The sequence below is a fragment of the Paramacrobiotus metropolitanus genome, unplaced genomic scaffold (assembly GCF_019649055.1).
Source record: "Paramacrobiotus metropolitanus isolate TYO unplaced genomic scaffold, Prichtersi_v1.0 Parri_scaffold0000017, whole genome shotgun sequence".
NCBI classification, from domain to species: domain Eukaryota; kingdom Metazoa; phylum Tardigrada; class Eutardigrada; order Parachela; family Macrobiotidae; genus Paramacrobiotus; species Paramacrobiotus metropolitanus.
In genome coordinates this window covers 781,954-799,314 of record NW_026570237.1, presented here as the reverse complement: position 1 = coordinate 799,314, position 17,361 = coordinate 781,954, and the positions used below count along the sequence as shown (strand labels likewise).

Sequence of the window (17,361 nt, the reverse complement as noted above, 5' to 3'; positions counted from 1 at the left end):
ACTAGACTTCAACTCTTCGCCTACATGCAGCAAGTACAGTTGTACGGAGAATCGTTAACAACTGCATTTTAGCAACGGTACAGCGAGGACACCGCTATAACACGGCAAATCCTTGACCCGTTACCACCTGTTATAGAGCACTCATCGAAAGACGTGAAATTTTTGAGTAGCCCGGTAGAGCCCCAGGGAAACGTGTTCCTGGAAGAAACCGATAAACCCTATCGGTGTATCATCTGTCAAGACAATATTAACGGAGTGATACGAGCGATAAAGACTCATCACGACATAACTTGGTCGGGCGACAGACCGTCGTCACCGTCACCTCCGCCACCGGAACGGAAGGTAGATCGCTTTCGGAAGACTCTACCGACAGTCATCCGATGGCTGATCAACATATACTCACAGCCAGTTGACCTCAAGAATCAAGACGGAGCGAATCGACCGACCAAACCGACGGACACTGCCGATCAACGTCAACCGACCACACAGGTCGAAGACGGTCACACACCGCAGGTCGAACATGAATACGGAAAAGCCGTAGAAAACAAAGACTATGAGTCGGACGGCTCGGATGTACAAAGCACGAGCGACTCAGCGGACACAGACTCCGATAACCGACCTTCGGAAGAATCCGAAGAAGATTGTGACGAAGAATTCGACCCGTCAGTCCGACATTGTAAGACGGATAAACCGAGAAAAGACGATTCGGATGAATCGTCATCGGAAGACGAAGAACCGACCTTCGATGTCCGGCTAACTGCAGCATTGCGGTCTATAATTCACAGAGAATTTATAGACAAAGATTTACCGGAACAAACCGAACAGGAAAAACCGGTCGATCCAGAACAACAAGCGGTACTCGACCAACTTAAAATCTTGTGGAAATTTGGAGGAGATCAATTGGAAGAAGACGATCTCCGACCTCCAACCATAGTCGTCCAGCAGTGGTCAACAGAACAACCGACCTCGGTTAACTTGGCCGACCAACAGAAGTCAGTGCAGTTCAACACATGGAAGGCACGGATTGCGAAAGTCATGACGGTCGAAGAGGTTAACCTGGACAACAAATGCCCAGAAGCTCACCACCTGGCGTTGGACCCATTCATGGATTCTAAGCCGCTAGACCGACAACTGGTCTTTAATAGCGAACGAGTATCTCTCTCACCTAGGTCGACATGTTCTGTCAAGGTACGGACGGCCAAACCAATGGACTTGAGAAGACACTCACTTCGTCACCTTACGGCGGAAAATTCGAGCTGTACGGCCAATTGAAGCCAGGATCGAAATCCGACTTCAGATAGATACGGCCTGGATAAACATCCAGAATACGACCCACCAACCGAAGATATTAAAGAAGGGCGTACGACTTGGCCGCATGCAATACAGCGATTTCTACGAACCGGACATCGACAATGAGCATGTTATTTGGAAGCTCCCACTTGGAGTAACCAAAACTTGGCCGACCAAACCAGAGCCAAGACCATCACCGAAGTTTGAGATTTTCGAGGCGACAAGAGTTCGATCTCAACGGAAGGTCAAACTTGAACCTGGAGCCATAACGATGGAAAAAGTCGTCATGGACGTAGCAGTACCCACCGGACAGAAACTTATGTACCTGGGTGGATCCGACCCCAAACCAGACTTAGGAGAAATGATGGACGGCGTAACCAAACATGAGGGGAAACGATTCGGGTATGGGCGGTGCAGAAATTCAAGCACTTCATCGACCACGGACCATTTACCGTAAGGACGGAAAATCGAGCATTGCAGAACCTCCTTCGATGCGAGACGAACCGACCTGGCTTCAACCCTCGACTAACGCGATGGGCACTGGTTTTACAAGGACGGGACATAACCATCCAGTATAAGCCAGGAGTATTCTGCGACAGTGCAGATGCCCTGTCGAGATGGCCACTGGAGCGCAGTGACGACAAAGACCCACACGAAGAGCTGGATCAAGTCCCCAACTTCGAGGACTTTAAAGACGAAATCAAGGTCTGTACAATACGGACTCTTAGACGTCTGAAGAATAACGCATGGAAGAAGAAGCGAAAGGATAAGGAGAAACCACGGAAAATTCCGCTTCCCCCGGTCCTTCCCGGATGTAACGCTGTATCCGACTGGCATGACTTAAGTACCACAGAGGTACGAGTCATCAACATACCAGCACCGGAGACACCAGAACCGACTGTTCGGATGGTCAACACGGCGGAGGAGTCGGATGAGTTGGATGTTGAAGAAACACTTCCACCACTGCCCGAACCGAATGCTGACCTTCGGAAAGCGCAGCTGCGAGACCTGCAACTACGCAAAATAATCGACGAACTGGAAAACCCTGAGAAACTTGACCATAAGTCGAAATATCGGGAACACTTCCAGATGGCTCAAGGAGTGTTGTACCGACCGAAGATGATCAACACAAAGTTGGAACGATATTTCGTCGTACCGCTCTTTATGCGAAATCAAGTTATCCGATCGCACCATGACGGAAAAACCGGAAACCACTTCGGACGGGAGAAGACGATCGAAGCACTTAAGTTGCGTTACTATTGAACAAGGATGAATAGCGACGCCATCTCATACATTGAGAAATGCCGACAGTGCATAATGACGAATATACCCCGATGTCCGCCACCGGGTAAACTTCAAAAGACGGAGGTCGACGAAGCCTGGTATCGCGTTTACGCGGACTTCAAAAGCCCCCTGCCTCGGACGGAGACGAAGGGATACCAGTACATCGCAGTGGCAACCGCCCAGCTGACGAAATTCTCCGTCGCCCGGGCAACGAAAACCAACACCGCGAGAGTTTTCGAAAGGTTCTTCGTGAAAGACGTCCTACTGAAGTATGGAATGCCGACTTTCATCCATTCGGACAAAGAGACACACTTCACGGCCTGGGTCGCGCAGATTATTGGCATCCAACACACACTTGGAACTGCCCACCACCCAGAAGGACAAGGACAAGTCGAACGGCAGATGCAGACGGTATGGAACGGTATACGAAATTTCTGCGACGTAAAAGACGGACACCGTTGGCACAGAGTCTTAGACTATGTCGTCTGTGGAATGAACCGAGCAGTCCACGCCGCGACGAAGTTCTCACCGCTCTACATGCTATACGGTCGAGAAATGACCATGCCACAGGACATAGTGGCCGGAACAAACACACCGCGTCAACCGCGCTCGTCGTCGCGATCAAACAATTCGCGGTCGGCCACACAAACGCTATTACCGCAGATAGAAAATACCAATGCTAACGTAACAGCTAATGTGTTAGCAGGTCTTTCGGTCGGGCCCCAACGTGGAACGGAACATCGACCAATACCGCCACAGAGCCTGCCACCGAACACATCGGTCGATACATGGTCTAATGACGCCTCATCACTGGCCGGTGCCGACTACAATAGTCAAACCGATCAGCCCAGCATCAACAATGATGACTGGACCAGTCTACCCGACACCCACAATGGTGCCCAGGATGGCGAACGTATCTGTTTCAATTTATCCGGCAACCACACTGGCGCCAGGGTTGGGTAACACAGCGGGACCAATTTACACGACGCCCAAATTTGTGTATGGTGTATAACGGACCGCCAATTCGGTTTGTACCGATTCCGCCGACGCGCGAAATGGCATCTTCAACGAAACTGGCAGCAATCAGCGTGGTCGGCCCGAACAACACAATCTCGCCGACTCAGCTCGGGCATTCCGGACAACAGAATGTGTGGAATAACCCAAACGCGACGGATTATCTGCTCGATCGACTGAGTCAACACAGAAATCAGGTTGGAGGACAGAACCCACAAGGAACTGTTTCGACGACGACTACACAAGTCGTAACGTCGATGCCTTTACCGCCTGTACCAGCCCTACCGATCCCACCTATGAGCAACAATCTACGATCTGACGCGGAACTGCGTTACCAAACCGATATGGCTCATTCTCAGATCGCGGCCCCTTATATAATGGCATGCTCAATGATTTCGCCAGGCCGTTTGCGCTGGCGAAAGGCCTGGCTTTTTGCTCCGCATGGTCATCAATTTTCTGATGAGGATGGTCCGTTCCTGGACCAGCAACTGACAGCCTCGATTGATGCGGTCAATCTCATGGTCAGTCAAGGTGGGACCGCCGGCGCGTAATCGCTGGCGTATATTCTCCTCACTTAAAATTAGGCGTAGATAAACTTCTATGATCTCGCCGACGACTTGCTATGCAGGTCCGATTATGTTGAACCCGTTTGGGTCAACCGGATACGATGCCTCGTTGGGGGCTCGTCCCGCAGCGGTTGCGTTGTCCCTGACGGAACTGCTGGTGCTTTCGGTGGTGAAAGGACGTGTCCTTTGCCAGGAAACTTCTTTGGCGGTGACTTCTTCTTGGCCGGTAGGCCACGAAGCGTCAAAGTCGATGGTTCAGTCGACTTTGGTTTGAGTATGGACGGGCCATGCCTGGTGGGGCCAGGAACGTCTAAGTCCTTTGGCGGGCCACTCCACGATAGTGTGGTGGTCCTAGTTGGACGATTCAACTCCCCGTCCTCACGCGGTCCTCTCCATGGTGGGAGTGACCGTTGCGAAGGAGGCTCTTCTGCTTCAAGCAGAGTCCTCTCCTTCGTTCTAAACCTGGGCGATTGTGGGCCGCTTGTTGTGGCAGGAGTAGCCGTCCTTTCTGGCGTGCGCTTTCCTCCTATCGATTTCCTGGCTGTTGGCCGGACAACAAGGGTGCCGCCAGAAGTATCGCCTTCGATTGGTTTCGGCGTAGTCTGTGATGACGCCGTTGGCGCATCCACAGCCATTGGACTTGTCGGTTCACCAGTCGGTTGGGCTGGTGTCGGCTTCTCCGGCGAGAGCTCGAAAGTTTTGTCGAGCAAGCTCACATCACTTTCGATGTCCTGCGGTGGAATGTGTATACTGGCGTCCGCAGGTTGGCTTGATGTTGGACCAGGCACCGTTAGGGCCTGGGCCGATTCAGCTGAAGTTAAGTGTCCAGCTGGTGCTAGGGCGACCGGTTCATAAGTGATGGCTAGCGTCGTTGGCGCTGGCGCTGGTTCTGGTCGCCATTCGTTGACTGGATCGAAGTCACCGGGTCGTTCCGTCGTTGCCGGGCCAGGTCGTTGGACCTTCCAGTAATCTTCGATGAACTCACGGATCCATCTTGTAGTATGGTCCAAAACGGTTAACGATTCGCCGGTTGGCGTCGTATTGTTCAGAGTGAGATCACTGAGCAGAGCCAACCGGTGGGAAAGGCTCTGCGGCTGTTCTATCAGCCTAGCCGCTTCTGGGTCGAATGGGCTGAGGTCCTGTATGCGAATAGTCATGCGACGATCAATTTCATTGGCGTCTCTAATAAGGTTTCTGTTTCTCAGCGCCTGAAGGATTGTCATCTTGATGGGCCCGGTGTCAGCGGCGCGCAAGCGTTGGTTCGCCGCTGTTTGTCCATCGTCCCAAATCTTTCAGCCGAGATGCGCATAATATCCAAAAACCAACGTCTCAACTCCTCCGCCGGTTGGCGTGTTGAAGACTGTGTCGGCGTCAAGAGTCCAACTTGAGCTTCGCGTGATGGCTGTCCCGGTCGGGGTTTAGGCAACACGCGCCGGCGCCGCATTGCTTCTTCGATCGGGCCAAGCTGATATTGCCGGTTGCGGAAGTCACGCAACGCTGGCGCGTCATTGGCTGTGTTCAATGGATTCCAGGACGCGCAGAAATTCCAAGACCAGCGCGACTTTTCTCCGTATAGTGGCAATGTTCACGCTCTTCAGACTGCTAATGGTTTTGCGGATTTTCTCTAGGGCCTTCTTGGCGTGAAGTTTGCGTTCCCGGGGTGGTATATCTCGATAAGGCCTTAGATCATACGGAGATGATGCAGGTTCACGCTGTTCCAAACCAGTGACCGTAAACAGTGCCTCGCCGGTAGACGTAGGCTGGGCTACTGGTGGCACGGATGATTCCCTGTCGTAGTGGTTACTACGACTACTGGGTTTAATGGGGGAGGTGGTGCTGATGGCGCTGGCGCTGGTCGGGCGGGAGCCGTAGATCCTTCTGTCCTTTGATGTCTCGCCGTCCGGTGCAGTACCAGCTGCTCTGTCAGTCTGCGAGATGCCGCCAACAAAGCCTGACCGGTTTGGTCATGCAGCGGAAATATTTCATGCTGGGCCTGGCGGTTCGCAATTTCTTCACTAAGTTCATGCGCGAGGCGCCGGAACTCCTCTTGATCGACGAGGATGCGTTTGACCAACTCACGGTAGTGAGGGCTGCGCTTGTCCACCTCTTGAATCATAACCTCCAGTTTTTGGATAGCGTTCTCTACATCTCTCAAGTTGTCTTGGAGTTGGTAGAGTGGAGTCCGGCCATCGGCTAATGGTTCAATGGGCGATTCTACTCGCATCGTCGGCGACGACACGGGCTCCAGGTGGCATCCGATGTCGCCGGGCGTTGGCCTTGACAACGACGCAGGTTCCGTCGGTGGGACGGTCTGGTCACGCCCAGCCAACACTGGACTCGGTGCTGGCTCTGTCATCTGTTCCGGTTCGGCTAGGCCCTGCTGGGCCGCCAAAACTGGTGGAACATCTGGCCGGTTATACACCGTGTACCGTCCATCCACAAATACCCGTAATGGGTAATCACGAAACTCGTTGAGCCGTGATGTGGTTGGTTGAGGTGCCGGCGGCGCTTCCGTTTGGTACGCCGCTGGGCCCGCTTGTGGGGGTTCGAGTACTGGATCAGACAGCGCCTGGCCCGTAAGGTCAGATTGTTCTGCTGAAGTAGGGCTGTGTGGCTGTTGGCCATATCCTCCATACCCGCCGTAAGGCGGTGGGTATGTATAGGGTCCTGGCGGATACATCCACGGTGGTGGGTATCGCCATTGGTTCGAGTCCGGCTGCGGCTGGTTCGAATGGCCGGCGCAGGATACGGTGGATATCCATAGTGAGGATGGTAGTATGGCGGCGGAGTGTAATGTGGCCAAGGTCCAGTATGGAACGGCATAGTCGTGACCGTTGGCCCGACTGCCACGGTTGTAAAAATCGGCTGATTCGACGAAGTGGTCGTTAGGTCACCATACAAGATTGGTTGTGGACCGGTACTTCCGTGAGGATGATGTCGGACCGTTTGACCCGACGAGGAGTTTGGCTAGCTGCCGACTGCTGCTGCGTTCATCAAGAGTCCAGTGTCATCATAGTATGTCCCTGGCGGCCAATATTGCGGCGGAATGGCTCGAGCTGGCAGAAGCTGGGCCCGCAGTAGCGGTGTGTCGGCCCGTGGACCGGGTCCGTGTGACATGTTAGCCAGCTGCTCAGCGGTTAGAATAGCTCTGATATTATGTACCTGTACATTTGGAGGCCGGTTAGACGACCGAGTTAAAGATCCGCCTGCCCGTGATTCCGGTCATGAGTAAGGGTGTGATCGGGTGCTTCGGTCGGAGTCATCGGAGCGATCTGTGCGTCGACGCCCTTCCATCGTTGTGTGGGACGCTGTTACAAGACGAATCACGCTATATTAGACCCCCACCTACTGTGTTAGTTTATTGTACAGGTTAGCTGCTTCTAAGTTAAAGTTAGTTAAGGTTAGTTAGTTTAAGGTTAGCGGCTCACGGTACGATCGTAGACTTAAAACTAATTAGAATTGCTATTATTAGTCTATTTATCGTCATTCTGTCCAGCCTTGTCAACCGTCTTGTCCGGTACACCTGGTTTGAGTGTACTGGACTTGTCCGATACGCCCGGTGAGAGCGTATTGGACTTATGCTTTTTGCTCGTTGAGCTTTTCTCAGATTTTGCTCGACCCGCAGTTATACGGGTGAGTAAGTCTTTATCTGCCTTGTCGTCAGCGACTATGTCCTCTTCTAGGACTTGCTGAGCGTAAGGGTTGCCTTAGGCTTTTTAGGCGACTTTGGTCTTTTTGGCTTCTCTGTGGGCGCCGGAGCCACTTTAGGCTCTTCGGTCACCGCTGGCTTGTCCATGGCGGATGTCCCCTTTTCAGGTTCCGCTGGGGCCAGTGTTGGGTCAATGACGGCTAATGGCTGACTTTGAAGCTTGGTCAACCCTGGTGTCTCGAAATCCAGTTTGGCTTTTCGAGGTCGACCTGGGCCACGCTTCGCTGTTGTAGCTGGGTCCGATGTATTTGGGTCAGGTGGGCCGTAGCCTGGGATTCGCAAAGATTTTAGCTGTTCCGCCACAAGTTTCTTGGACTGGCCCTTTCCGGGCTTTGTTTTTCCAGCAATGTCTCGAGTCTGCTCTGGGCGTGTGGGAACTCTGCACTTTGTCCCGGCTCTGCCTTATTGTTGCACCTTCCCGACTCTGTACCTTCAGGTTCGGCGTCGCTGCCCTTCTTCTTGGACGTTATTGTGCGACTTGGGCCGTCCGGGTTCAGGTACGGCTTCAGGCGATGAACAAAAACGGTGTGTTCTACACCGGTGTCTCGCTTTCGGATCCAGTAAGTGTTTGGCTTGGGTATTCCGATGAGATGTAGACGCCTTCGTACTTGTTTGGATTGGTCGGGTCGTCTATCATATTCTTTAGGGTGACTAAGTCCCGCTTCTTGAACTCGGCCTGCGACTTCTTTTTGTTATAGATGGCCGCATCCCTCAGGAACCCTTCTCCGATGCGCGTTTTCGTGATTTCATGCGCCCGGTTCAGGCGCTGCTGCATCCTCTGGACGTAACGTTCGCCGGCGCCGCCAAAGTTACGAATTCCGTCCCATATCGTTTGCATCTGGCGTTCAACTTGGCCCTGGCCTTCTGGATGATAGGCTGATCCGAAGGTCTGTTCGATGCCGAAGATTTTTGCCACTTTGGCGAAGGATTTTGACGTAAAATTCGTGCCTCGATCGGAGTGCATTATATGTGGCTTTCCGTACTTCAGTACAACTTCTTCGACAAGAAACTTCTTGAATTCCTTGGCCGAGTTTGTCTTGGTCGGCCGGGCTATGGTGAACTTCGTCATTTGGTCAACCACCACAGCAATGTACCGGTATTTCTTCGTTTGGGTCACCGGTAATGGTCCTTTAAAATCGGCAAAGACGCGGTACCAAGGTGCAACAGCTTCATTCGGCTGCAGCTTACCGTAGGTAGCTCGCCGCGGTACTTTGTCGATAATGCACGTCTGACATCGGTCGATGTAGTCGTGTATGTCGGGACATCGGGCTCCGGCTTTCCCGGTGTGGGCGCCGGCACAATGATGACCCGTATATCCGCCGTGCTGAATTCATTCCAATTTCCGTGCTGAATTCATCCCAATCGCTGATTGCGTTACAATCTGGAAGTAGAGGCTTGTCCCAATTATCTGTAGGGTACTCATCAGTGACTTGCAGCCTACGCACCTTTATGATGCGTAATAGGATTTTGCCTTGATAATCCTCGAAGTTTGGGACTTGATCCAACTCTTCGTGTGGGCCGTTATCATCGTCTCTTTCGAGTGGCCATCCGGATAACGCATCGGTGTTATCGCAGAATGTGCGTGGCTTGTACTCAATGGTGATGCCTTGTCCCTGTAAGGCGAGGGCTCATCGAGTAAGACGAGGGTTGGCCGGGCCGGTTAGACTCGCATCTGAGCAGTTAACGCTCTATGGTCTGTCCTTACTGTGAAAGGTCCATGGTTAATGTAGTGTTTAATTTTCTGGACGACCCATACTACGGTTTAGCATTCCCATTCGGTCACGCCGTAGTTTTTCTCAGATCCGTGTAATACGCGACTCGCATAGGCGATTGGCCTCGAGTCCTGGCTGAGAACGGCTCCGATGCCAGCGCCACTTGCATCACATTCCATGGTGGTCTGCTTGGTCGCATCGAATTTGGCCAGTATGGGCGCCTTGGTCAAGGCATCTTTGATTTTGTTGAATTCGGCGGCGTGTGCTTCAGTCCAGTCGTTCGTGACCGAACTTTCCTTCCGCAGGAGTTCATACCTCTTGGAAATCTTCTGGGCGTATCCCTGGATAAACTTCCGATAGTAATTTGCGAGTCCAAGGAACCAGCGAAGTTGACGCTCGGTCTTGGGCGGTAGTTTCTCGGCGATGGCCGCTACCTTCTTTGAGTCAGTATGGACGCCGTCCTTGTTGAGGATGTGTCCAAGGAATTGGAGTTTTTCCATTCCAAATTCGCATTTCGACGGTTTTATCGTGAACCTGGCAACTCGGAGGCAGATAAGCGTATTTCCGAACTCTTTCCTGAATTATGTGAAGGTTTTGCCGAAGAAAATTACGTCATCGATGCATGCCAAGACGCCGCCTTGCTTGCGAGCCGGCGTTATGATTTTGTCCATTGTCATTTGGAAAGTGGCTGGACCATTGTAGACGCCAAACGGCATTTGTTTGAACCGGTACATCCCTTCTGGAGTAACGAAGCTAGTACAGTCCATGGACGTTGGGTCCATTGGGATTTGCCAAAATCCGGACTGACAATCTACCTTGCCGTAATAGGCGTTTCTTGCACACTGGTCCAGAAGTTTATCTGGATTGGGCAATGGGTAATTGTTCTTTTTGGTCACCGAGTTCAGCTTTATGTAATTTATGCGGAACCGGGTGCTCATGGTCCCGTCGCCATTTTTCTTCAAGGCGAGAGCCATTGGGAAACTCCACGCTGCCATTGACGGTTCAATCACGCATTGGTCAAGCATTTCCTGGACGTGCTTGTTAATGAACTCTCGTCCCTTCCAACTCGTTCGGGTTGGGTTCATCTTAATTGGTGCAGCGTCGCCAACTTCTATGACGTGGGTCACTCCTTTGACGTCGTCGTGAAGCTTTTTGGACGTCGGGAATATGGCCCTGAGTTCCCATAAGTCCTGGCGGAGCAGAGCGGTTTGTCCTTCGGTCAGGTGGTCGCCAAAATGTTCGTTGGCGATGTTGGCGCGGATTTCACGCTCCACTTCTGGATCTTCCTCTCCGGTTTAGAGGGAGTTGATCTTGGCGTAGTCTTCATCCGAGATTTCCTCGTATGGCTCCACCTAGCCCATATTACTCCCTTCCGGAGTATATGGGGCTCCTTGGAGTTTGGAGTAGTTTGACACCAGTATGGTGAAACTACTGCCTTCATGCTGGACTCGTCTGTCGAGCATGGCCAGACTCCATTTGGTGTCCTGGCTTCCGAGGTACATTAGTTTCTGCTTTGGGTCAACAGGAAAATCAAAGCTGACCTGGACCGGGTCAATGGACTCCGGTGGGACTTCCTTTTTTACGGTTGCCCGGACCATAGCATGATCATTAATGATGCGGTACCGATTGGGGTTATTCCCTGCCACCTTTGCCATGATAAGGCATTGGGAATGGACCAATCTACGCCGTCCTCCTTGGTGTCTGGCTCAAACATGTCGCTGTAGTACATGTGGCCAATTCTTGCACCTCTGCGGAAGATTTGGTCTCGTGGAGACTTATTTTGGATCTGAATCCACGCATATTCGTCATGTCGAGTTTTGACCTCTGCCTCGATCGGTAACACCAGGCGGTGTGGTCGTCTCAGTGACCTGAAGTGGATTGGTCTGCCCGGGTCTATAGTCCGATAAGACCGGACCTTGATCCAGCAAGTTGAGTATGCTGGTAGAGTGTACCGCTGATGTACGAAGACAACTTCTCTCTCTTCCTTGAGGCAGTCGATAGGGCGTTCGGTCCGCAGTGTACGGATTACCGGCGCCTCGGCTCGGAGTTGGAGAATTTCTGGGTCATTCTCGTCAACACTTGATCACTCCGATGATTGGTTATCGGATTCCGTGTTCGATTGGTTATCGGAGTCCCGATAACCAGTCGGAGACTCCGATTGTTTATCAGAGTCCCGAATGACCGAGTATCCTTGGCCCGTCTTCCCGTCGTTCTCAGGTTTGCCTGCCGTAAACTGCCGGATATAGTCCCGGAATTCTGTCGGAGACTTCGGCAGCCGGATGTTCAGGGCACGACGCAATTCTGGCTCATTCATATTGGTCTTCAGAAAACGAAAAGTCATGGTGTCATCTAAGTTGGCGCGTGCCTTGAGAGTTAGGATTGCATCATAGTAGTGCTCTGGCGTCTCGAAACCGTGCCGGTAGGTACGGTGCGAGATATCTCCAAAAGCGTTGGCTTGTTGGTTCTCGTCGTCATATCGAGCGGCAAACTTCTGAAGCCACTCGTCGACTGTCCGACCATCGCCTTCTTCGCGGCTGGCGTGGCCGGTATACCATTCCTTGACCGGTTTGGACAAGGATGCGAATATGCGGCTCATAAAGTCCGTGTCCGGCTTGTTTTAGTCGGGCGATTGCTTACAGATTCTTCTAACCTGTGCAATCCACCCTTTCACAGCTGTTTTGTCGCCGTCGAAGGTTGGTAGGGTTGTCCGGGCATTGGCCTTTGCGTTGGCTTTTGCGTATGAGTCAGCCAACGTCTGCATGTGCATTAAGTCGTGTACTGGTGGACTGACCCTCGGCGATGGTGCAGGCGTTATGTGCTGTACCACCACTTGTGGCGGCGGTTGCGGTGCCTGTGGCACTGGGGCTGGCTGATGTCCTTGTTGAGGGTTCATCAACGGTTGAGGCGGGTATTGGATGGCTCCGTTGGACGCCATCCACCCATATGTTCCATTATCTGGATCTGGAAAATTGGAAATGGTTATTTGTCGAAAACGGTCGTGATCCTTGAATCGATCAAAGAAATGTTAATTTTGTGCGAGCTACAGATGAATAAGCAGCGAACTGCTAAATCCACGGCGTGCTATGCCGGTCACAAGAAGTTTACCTACCTCAACCACGCGCATGCCCAGGCGGACCAGTTCTGGGTGACGGTGTCGCCGCTGCCCCTGATGGTAGCGTGCCCGCTGCGGAGCCGAAGAATTGGAAGGCGGCGGAACGGGAGTACAAGCGACTCACCGGGCAGGGCGGCGTCCGCGGGGAGAGGCCGTTGAGTACGGTGGATGAGCGGCCAGTTCGCCAGACCGTTCGGGGAATCTGTAAGTAAACTAATAAGCTGTAAGCAATAATACTTTAAAAAATAGTAAATAATAATAACACTGAAGCATTATGCTGAAGAGTATATCAGTAGCATTATGCTGAATTTTCCCTTAGCCTTTCGAACAGAATTCGATAAAACGATGTAAATAAAACGGTGCAAAATACCTGCGTAAGAGTTTTTATTCGTCGCATAGCTTTGTGCTTTTTGCAGAAAATGCCATGTTTGCCAAAGATAACATTCCTTCACTGACCGACTTTGGGCCGTTAGTTGCACCGATTTCGAGACCGGATGAATTTGATTTTGTCTGTCGGAATGTCCAGGCTTCGATATCTCCAGTTGGATTCAGATGAGACAGAGAAATGGATGAAATTGTCAGATTTGCCGACACTCTAGCAGAGCAGAATGTTGCTTTATGAGGTAAAATCGATTCGAAATATTATTATTTTTGTTCACGTCGATCAGTATGGAAAGTATGGAAATGGGATATGTTCGAATCGGTGGCAAGATGAAATAATTGTGTTATTTTTGTGGTTTCCTATTACTGAAACTTTTGTTATTATTACTTTTGCAGTAATGCGATAGTTGTTAAATTCTAAGAAACAGCTGATATTGAAGTATGTGAAGTGAAATTTGGAAAATCCCCAGAATTTTTCAGGTCGAAGAAACCGATGAATCAACCGCAAGTCGGCTGTTGGAAACGCGCGTCATGTTCGTCACAACGGAAGATATTTCGGCGGACGAGGAACTGAAACTTGGATATTCGTCAAGTTACGCCAACATGATTCGTAACGCGAGCTGGAAATGTCGAGCACATCTGGAAAATATTAGGTCGGTGTCGATAACAAAGCGGGGATTATGAACGACCAAAGAGTTCGAAAATAGAGCGTGCGTTGACTTATTTTTATGCATGTGCTACAGTACTACAGAGTACAAACTCTCATACGATCCTTAGTGACCCTTACACCACGTGATGTAAAGTTTGCATTTCATGACAGATAATAGAAGGGGAAAAAGGTACGCGCGAGAATTCATTTAGTTGATCACGGGAAATAATCAGCTGTAAGCTTCCGCATTATCGTTATGGTTGATACACGGACATCTTAATGGAAGCAGTTGTACTACGTTAGCCAGTAAAATTAGCGTCAGTTCAAGAAAAGTCCTTTCTCATTGTTAATGCAGAGATTAAATGAAAAAGCAAATTAAACAAGTTAAACAAATTATGGTGTTGAATTATTGTTTTACAAATAGCACTCGAACCGCTTTTATCAGGGTTTTGTTTGTATACGTCAACAAATTTTGATTTTGTACCTGTCTCGACTGTTTACGACAACAGTTAGCTTTGTACTCACGAGCGGGAATTTGATTGCAGCAGCTCTTGTGAGTGATACCGGTCGGCCATACAGGAAATGTCGAGGAACGGGTGTCGTTCGACTGTAGGCGACGCCGGAGGCAATATTGTTGGCCGAAGCGTCCAGCTAACTGCCCTGCAGCGACGGAGATATAGAGCGTCCAGCGGATGTTGTTTGTGTGGAAAATGGTAAGCGTAACTGCGTGTGAGCGGAGAAGCGGCTCACGTACAGCGACAAAATCTTTCAAGGATTTTCAACACTTTGCGCCGTGGTGCAGTGGTACTGCCTACGCGGATCTAACGACGTAGCCGGGGTTCGATTCCCCCATCGGCGTCTTTTTCAGCCGTTTCTCGGTTTCCCTCGGATTGCGCCCTGCTTATATGGTAGCAGATCGTGGTTCGGTACGTCCACTTCGCCTATGAGACTGGTGTGCTAACCTCGAACAGGAGGAACAGAGCAAAAACGAATAAAAAGATAAAACGAAAGGAGGATGCGGTGAGCCGGAGCCGCCGCTTAAAAGGGTCGCTTAGTCTCGCTACGAGGACGTAGCGAAAGCTGCAAAGGGGGTGTGAGCGGAAAAGCGGCTCACGTACAGCGACAAAATCTTTCAAGGATTTTCAACACTTTGCGCCGTGGTGCAGTGGTACTGCCTACGCGGATCTAACGACGTAGCCGGGGTTCGATTCCCCCATCGGCGTCTTTTTCAGCCGTTTCTCGGTTTCCCTCGGATTGCGCCCTGCTTATATGCGTAAGTGGATAAAATAGTGAAATAATGTATTTGTAGTTTCGATGAAATGTTGTTGTTGTTTGGATTTTTGGACACAGTTTGACTCAGCTAGGCGAATTACAGTATTTCTAGGAATTTTTATGAGCCGGTAGCCACTACATGTGCTTCTTGATATGCAGCTACAATACTTTCCTTCAATTTGCAATTTAAAATCAAAATCTCAAAGGAAGGTTTGTTTTTCACTAACCTCTGCATGAGATTTAGCGTTTTACCGATTTAGCATGCAATCGTTCAGCGATATCGATGAGGTGTGCAACATTTGTTTTTAAAAACTGTTTTAATTTTTCACGATTAGTTGCAGTTGATAACAGCTCGTTGAATGACGGTGATCTATCCAGTTCTGACGATTCAGCAATGGGCACGGATTACAATTCCGCCCCGTCTGAACAAGAAACTCCTGTTCCGACCACCGCACCCAAAAAACTGGAGGAACGCGATGGAGCATATCAAACAGACCGGAACCTTTTCCTGTTATTGTCGGCGATGTTACCGGCACTTCCCCACCACGGTGCTCTTCCATTTGCACAGCTTTTAACACCAGAGCATTACCAACCCGGATCGGTATCTGGAACGCGACTGTCCCGCTTGCGATTTCAATGCCGCAAATTTTGCCGAATTGGTGGCGCATGTCTGGGTGCATTCTTCCTCCGGGTAGGAATGCCGGCCCTGTGTTATCTGTGGATTACAGAATACGCGACTGAAGATAGGGGTACAGTTTCAGTTTTTAACCTTTCACATTCCAAGCTTCAAATCAAATCTTTTCAAAACCGGACAGGGCTTTGAGAATTTGAAACGGTCTGAAATGGAAAATTAATTTTCGTTGAAGAAATTGGTCAGTGTCTATTTAATGAAATATAGTGGAATAACTGATGAAAATAACTGTTTGGTGTTTCACTGCTGATTACATAAAAAATATACTTGAAGTACGGAGAATAGTTTTTAATGAAGTTAATTTTTTAATTTCAAAATTCATTTCAAAAACTGCTCACAACTACTGTATTTAAATTGCAACCTTAACTGCAGGATCATATGCGTTTGGAACACCCTCAAGAAATGAAACAACTTGGCAAGCACAGCGATTACCTCTGCGCGGATTGCGGGTACACGTTCAAGCTGAAAGTCAACTACACGACCACATGAAGAAAAACGCGTCCATCACTCCGGCCGCGTTACATTTCGGCCGTGGTTCACTTCGGCCAGCACTCAATTCGGCCAACGCTATTTCGGCTACTGCTCATTTTGGCCATCTTTGGGTTTCTTAGGTTTCTTAGGATTCTTAGGTTTCTTATTTTCTTATTGTTCGTATTTCTTATTCTTTCGTATTTTTTCTTAGGTTTCTTATTGTTATGTTTCCTTAGTTTTTTTAAATTTCTTTGGTTTCTTAAGTTGTTTTATGTTTCCTAGATTGATTTCTTCTGATGAGGTTCTTTCAGGTTAGCGCATGTCCGAGACTTCTTTGATCGACCTTGTGGCGGTCGACTAGCTTTTCGTCAGACCAAAATGCGTAAGAGAGACACGATGGTAAGAGGAACGCGTAGAAAGGAAGTCACAAAATAGTACGTGCGAAAGAGATATAAACAAAGAAGTACAACGAGAAGTCGGCAGAGTAAAGGTTTAGGTAAGCCCTGTTTCCGCCGAAATTTTCTGTGGCCGAAGTGAGTGGTGGCCAAAATGAACGGCGTCCGAAAAGCATTGGCTTGAATGAACGTGGCCGAAATGAAAACGGCCGAAGTTATCGGTAGCCTATGAAGGAGGTAGATCCGCAGTTTGAGTGCTGGTACTGTGCGTGTATTTTTTATTCACCGGAAGAGTTCAGCGCGCACACGGCGGAGCATGTCGTTGATATTCCCGACGTACGATGCCTCCAGCGAGCATTTCGTGGAGGCCAATATGAAAGTGTGCGAGGTTTGTCTGGTGGTGTGCGGCGGGCAGCAGAAGCTGGCCGAGCACATTCAACGGAAGCATGGTCAAGGGAAAGGGCGGAAGAGGAAGAGAATGCCCAAATCTGCACCAAAAAGCGAAGGAGAAAACGCAGCATGCCGGTGTAACTTGCTGTTGTGGTTTTCACTGATGTAAGTTCATGCAACACTGCCGAAAGGAAAGAATAATTTTTCCCAGGATTTAACCCACGTTAAATAAATAAGGGTCATTTTGGAACTGGTAAATGGGTTATTATAGCAGTAACATGTGATAAGTGTACCGGACTACCGTTTGACTGCCGAAAAAAAATCAGAACACCTTTGAGTTTGTACAGGTTTTTCAGTTCACCAGGATCATCACACATTTCAATGAACTCATGGTTACCGATGAAAATGTATCTGACAATAAAGTG

At 50.0% G+C, this 17,361-nt stretch overlaps 1 protein-coding gene across 4 annotated transcripts; it reads left to right on the top strand.

The window, feature by feature from the left end:
• The first annotated feature begins 755 nt into the window (after nt 1-755).
• On the top strand, nt 756-17,278 carry LOC129585585 (uncharacterized). 4 transcript variants are annotated; one of them, XM_055478324.1, is made up of 7 exons: nt 756-12,891; nt 13,104-13,310; nt 13,549-13,721; nt 14,266-14,430; nt 14,491-14,990; nt 15,325-15,738; nt 16,053-17,278. In XM_055478324.1, the coding sequence occupies exon 1, from the start codon at nt 2,560-2,562 to the stop codon at nt 3,535-3,537; it is 978 nt and encodes a 325-aa protein (XP_055334299.1). In that variant the 5' UTR covers nt 756-2,559; the 3' UTR covers nt 3,538-12,891; nt 13,104-13,310; nt 13,549-13,721; nt 14,266-14,430; nt 14,491-14,990; nt 15,325-15,738; nt 16,053-17,278. The 4 variants fall into 4 exon arrangements, with proteins under 4 accessions (XP_055334299.1, XP_055334301.1, XP_055334297.1 ...); XM_055478326.1 differs by having other exon boundaries at nt 14,266-14,990; nt 15,331-15,738; XM_055478322.1 differs by having other exon boundaries at nt 14,266-14,990.
• Nucleotides 17,279-17,361: the final 83 nt, after the last annotated feature.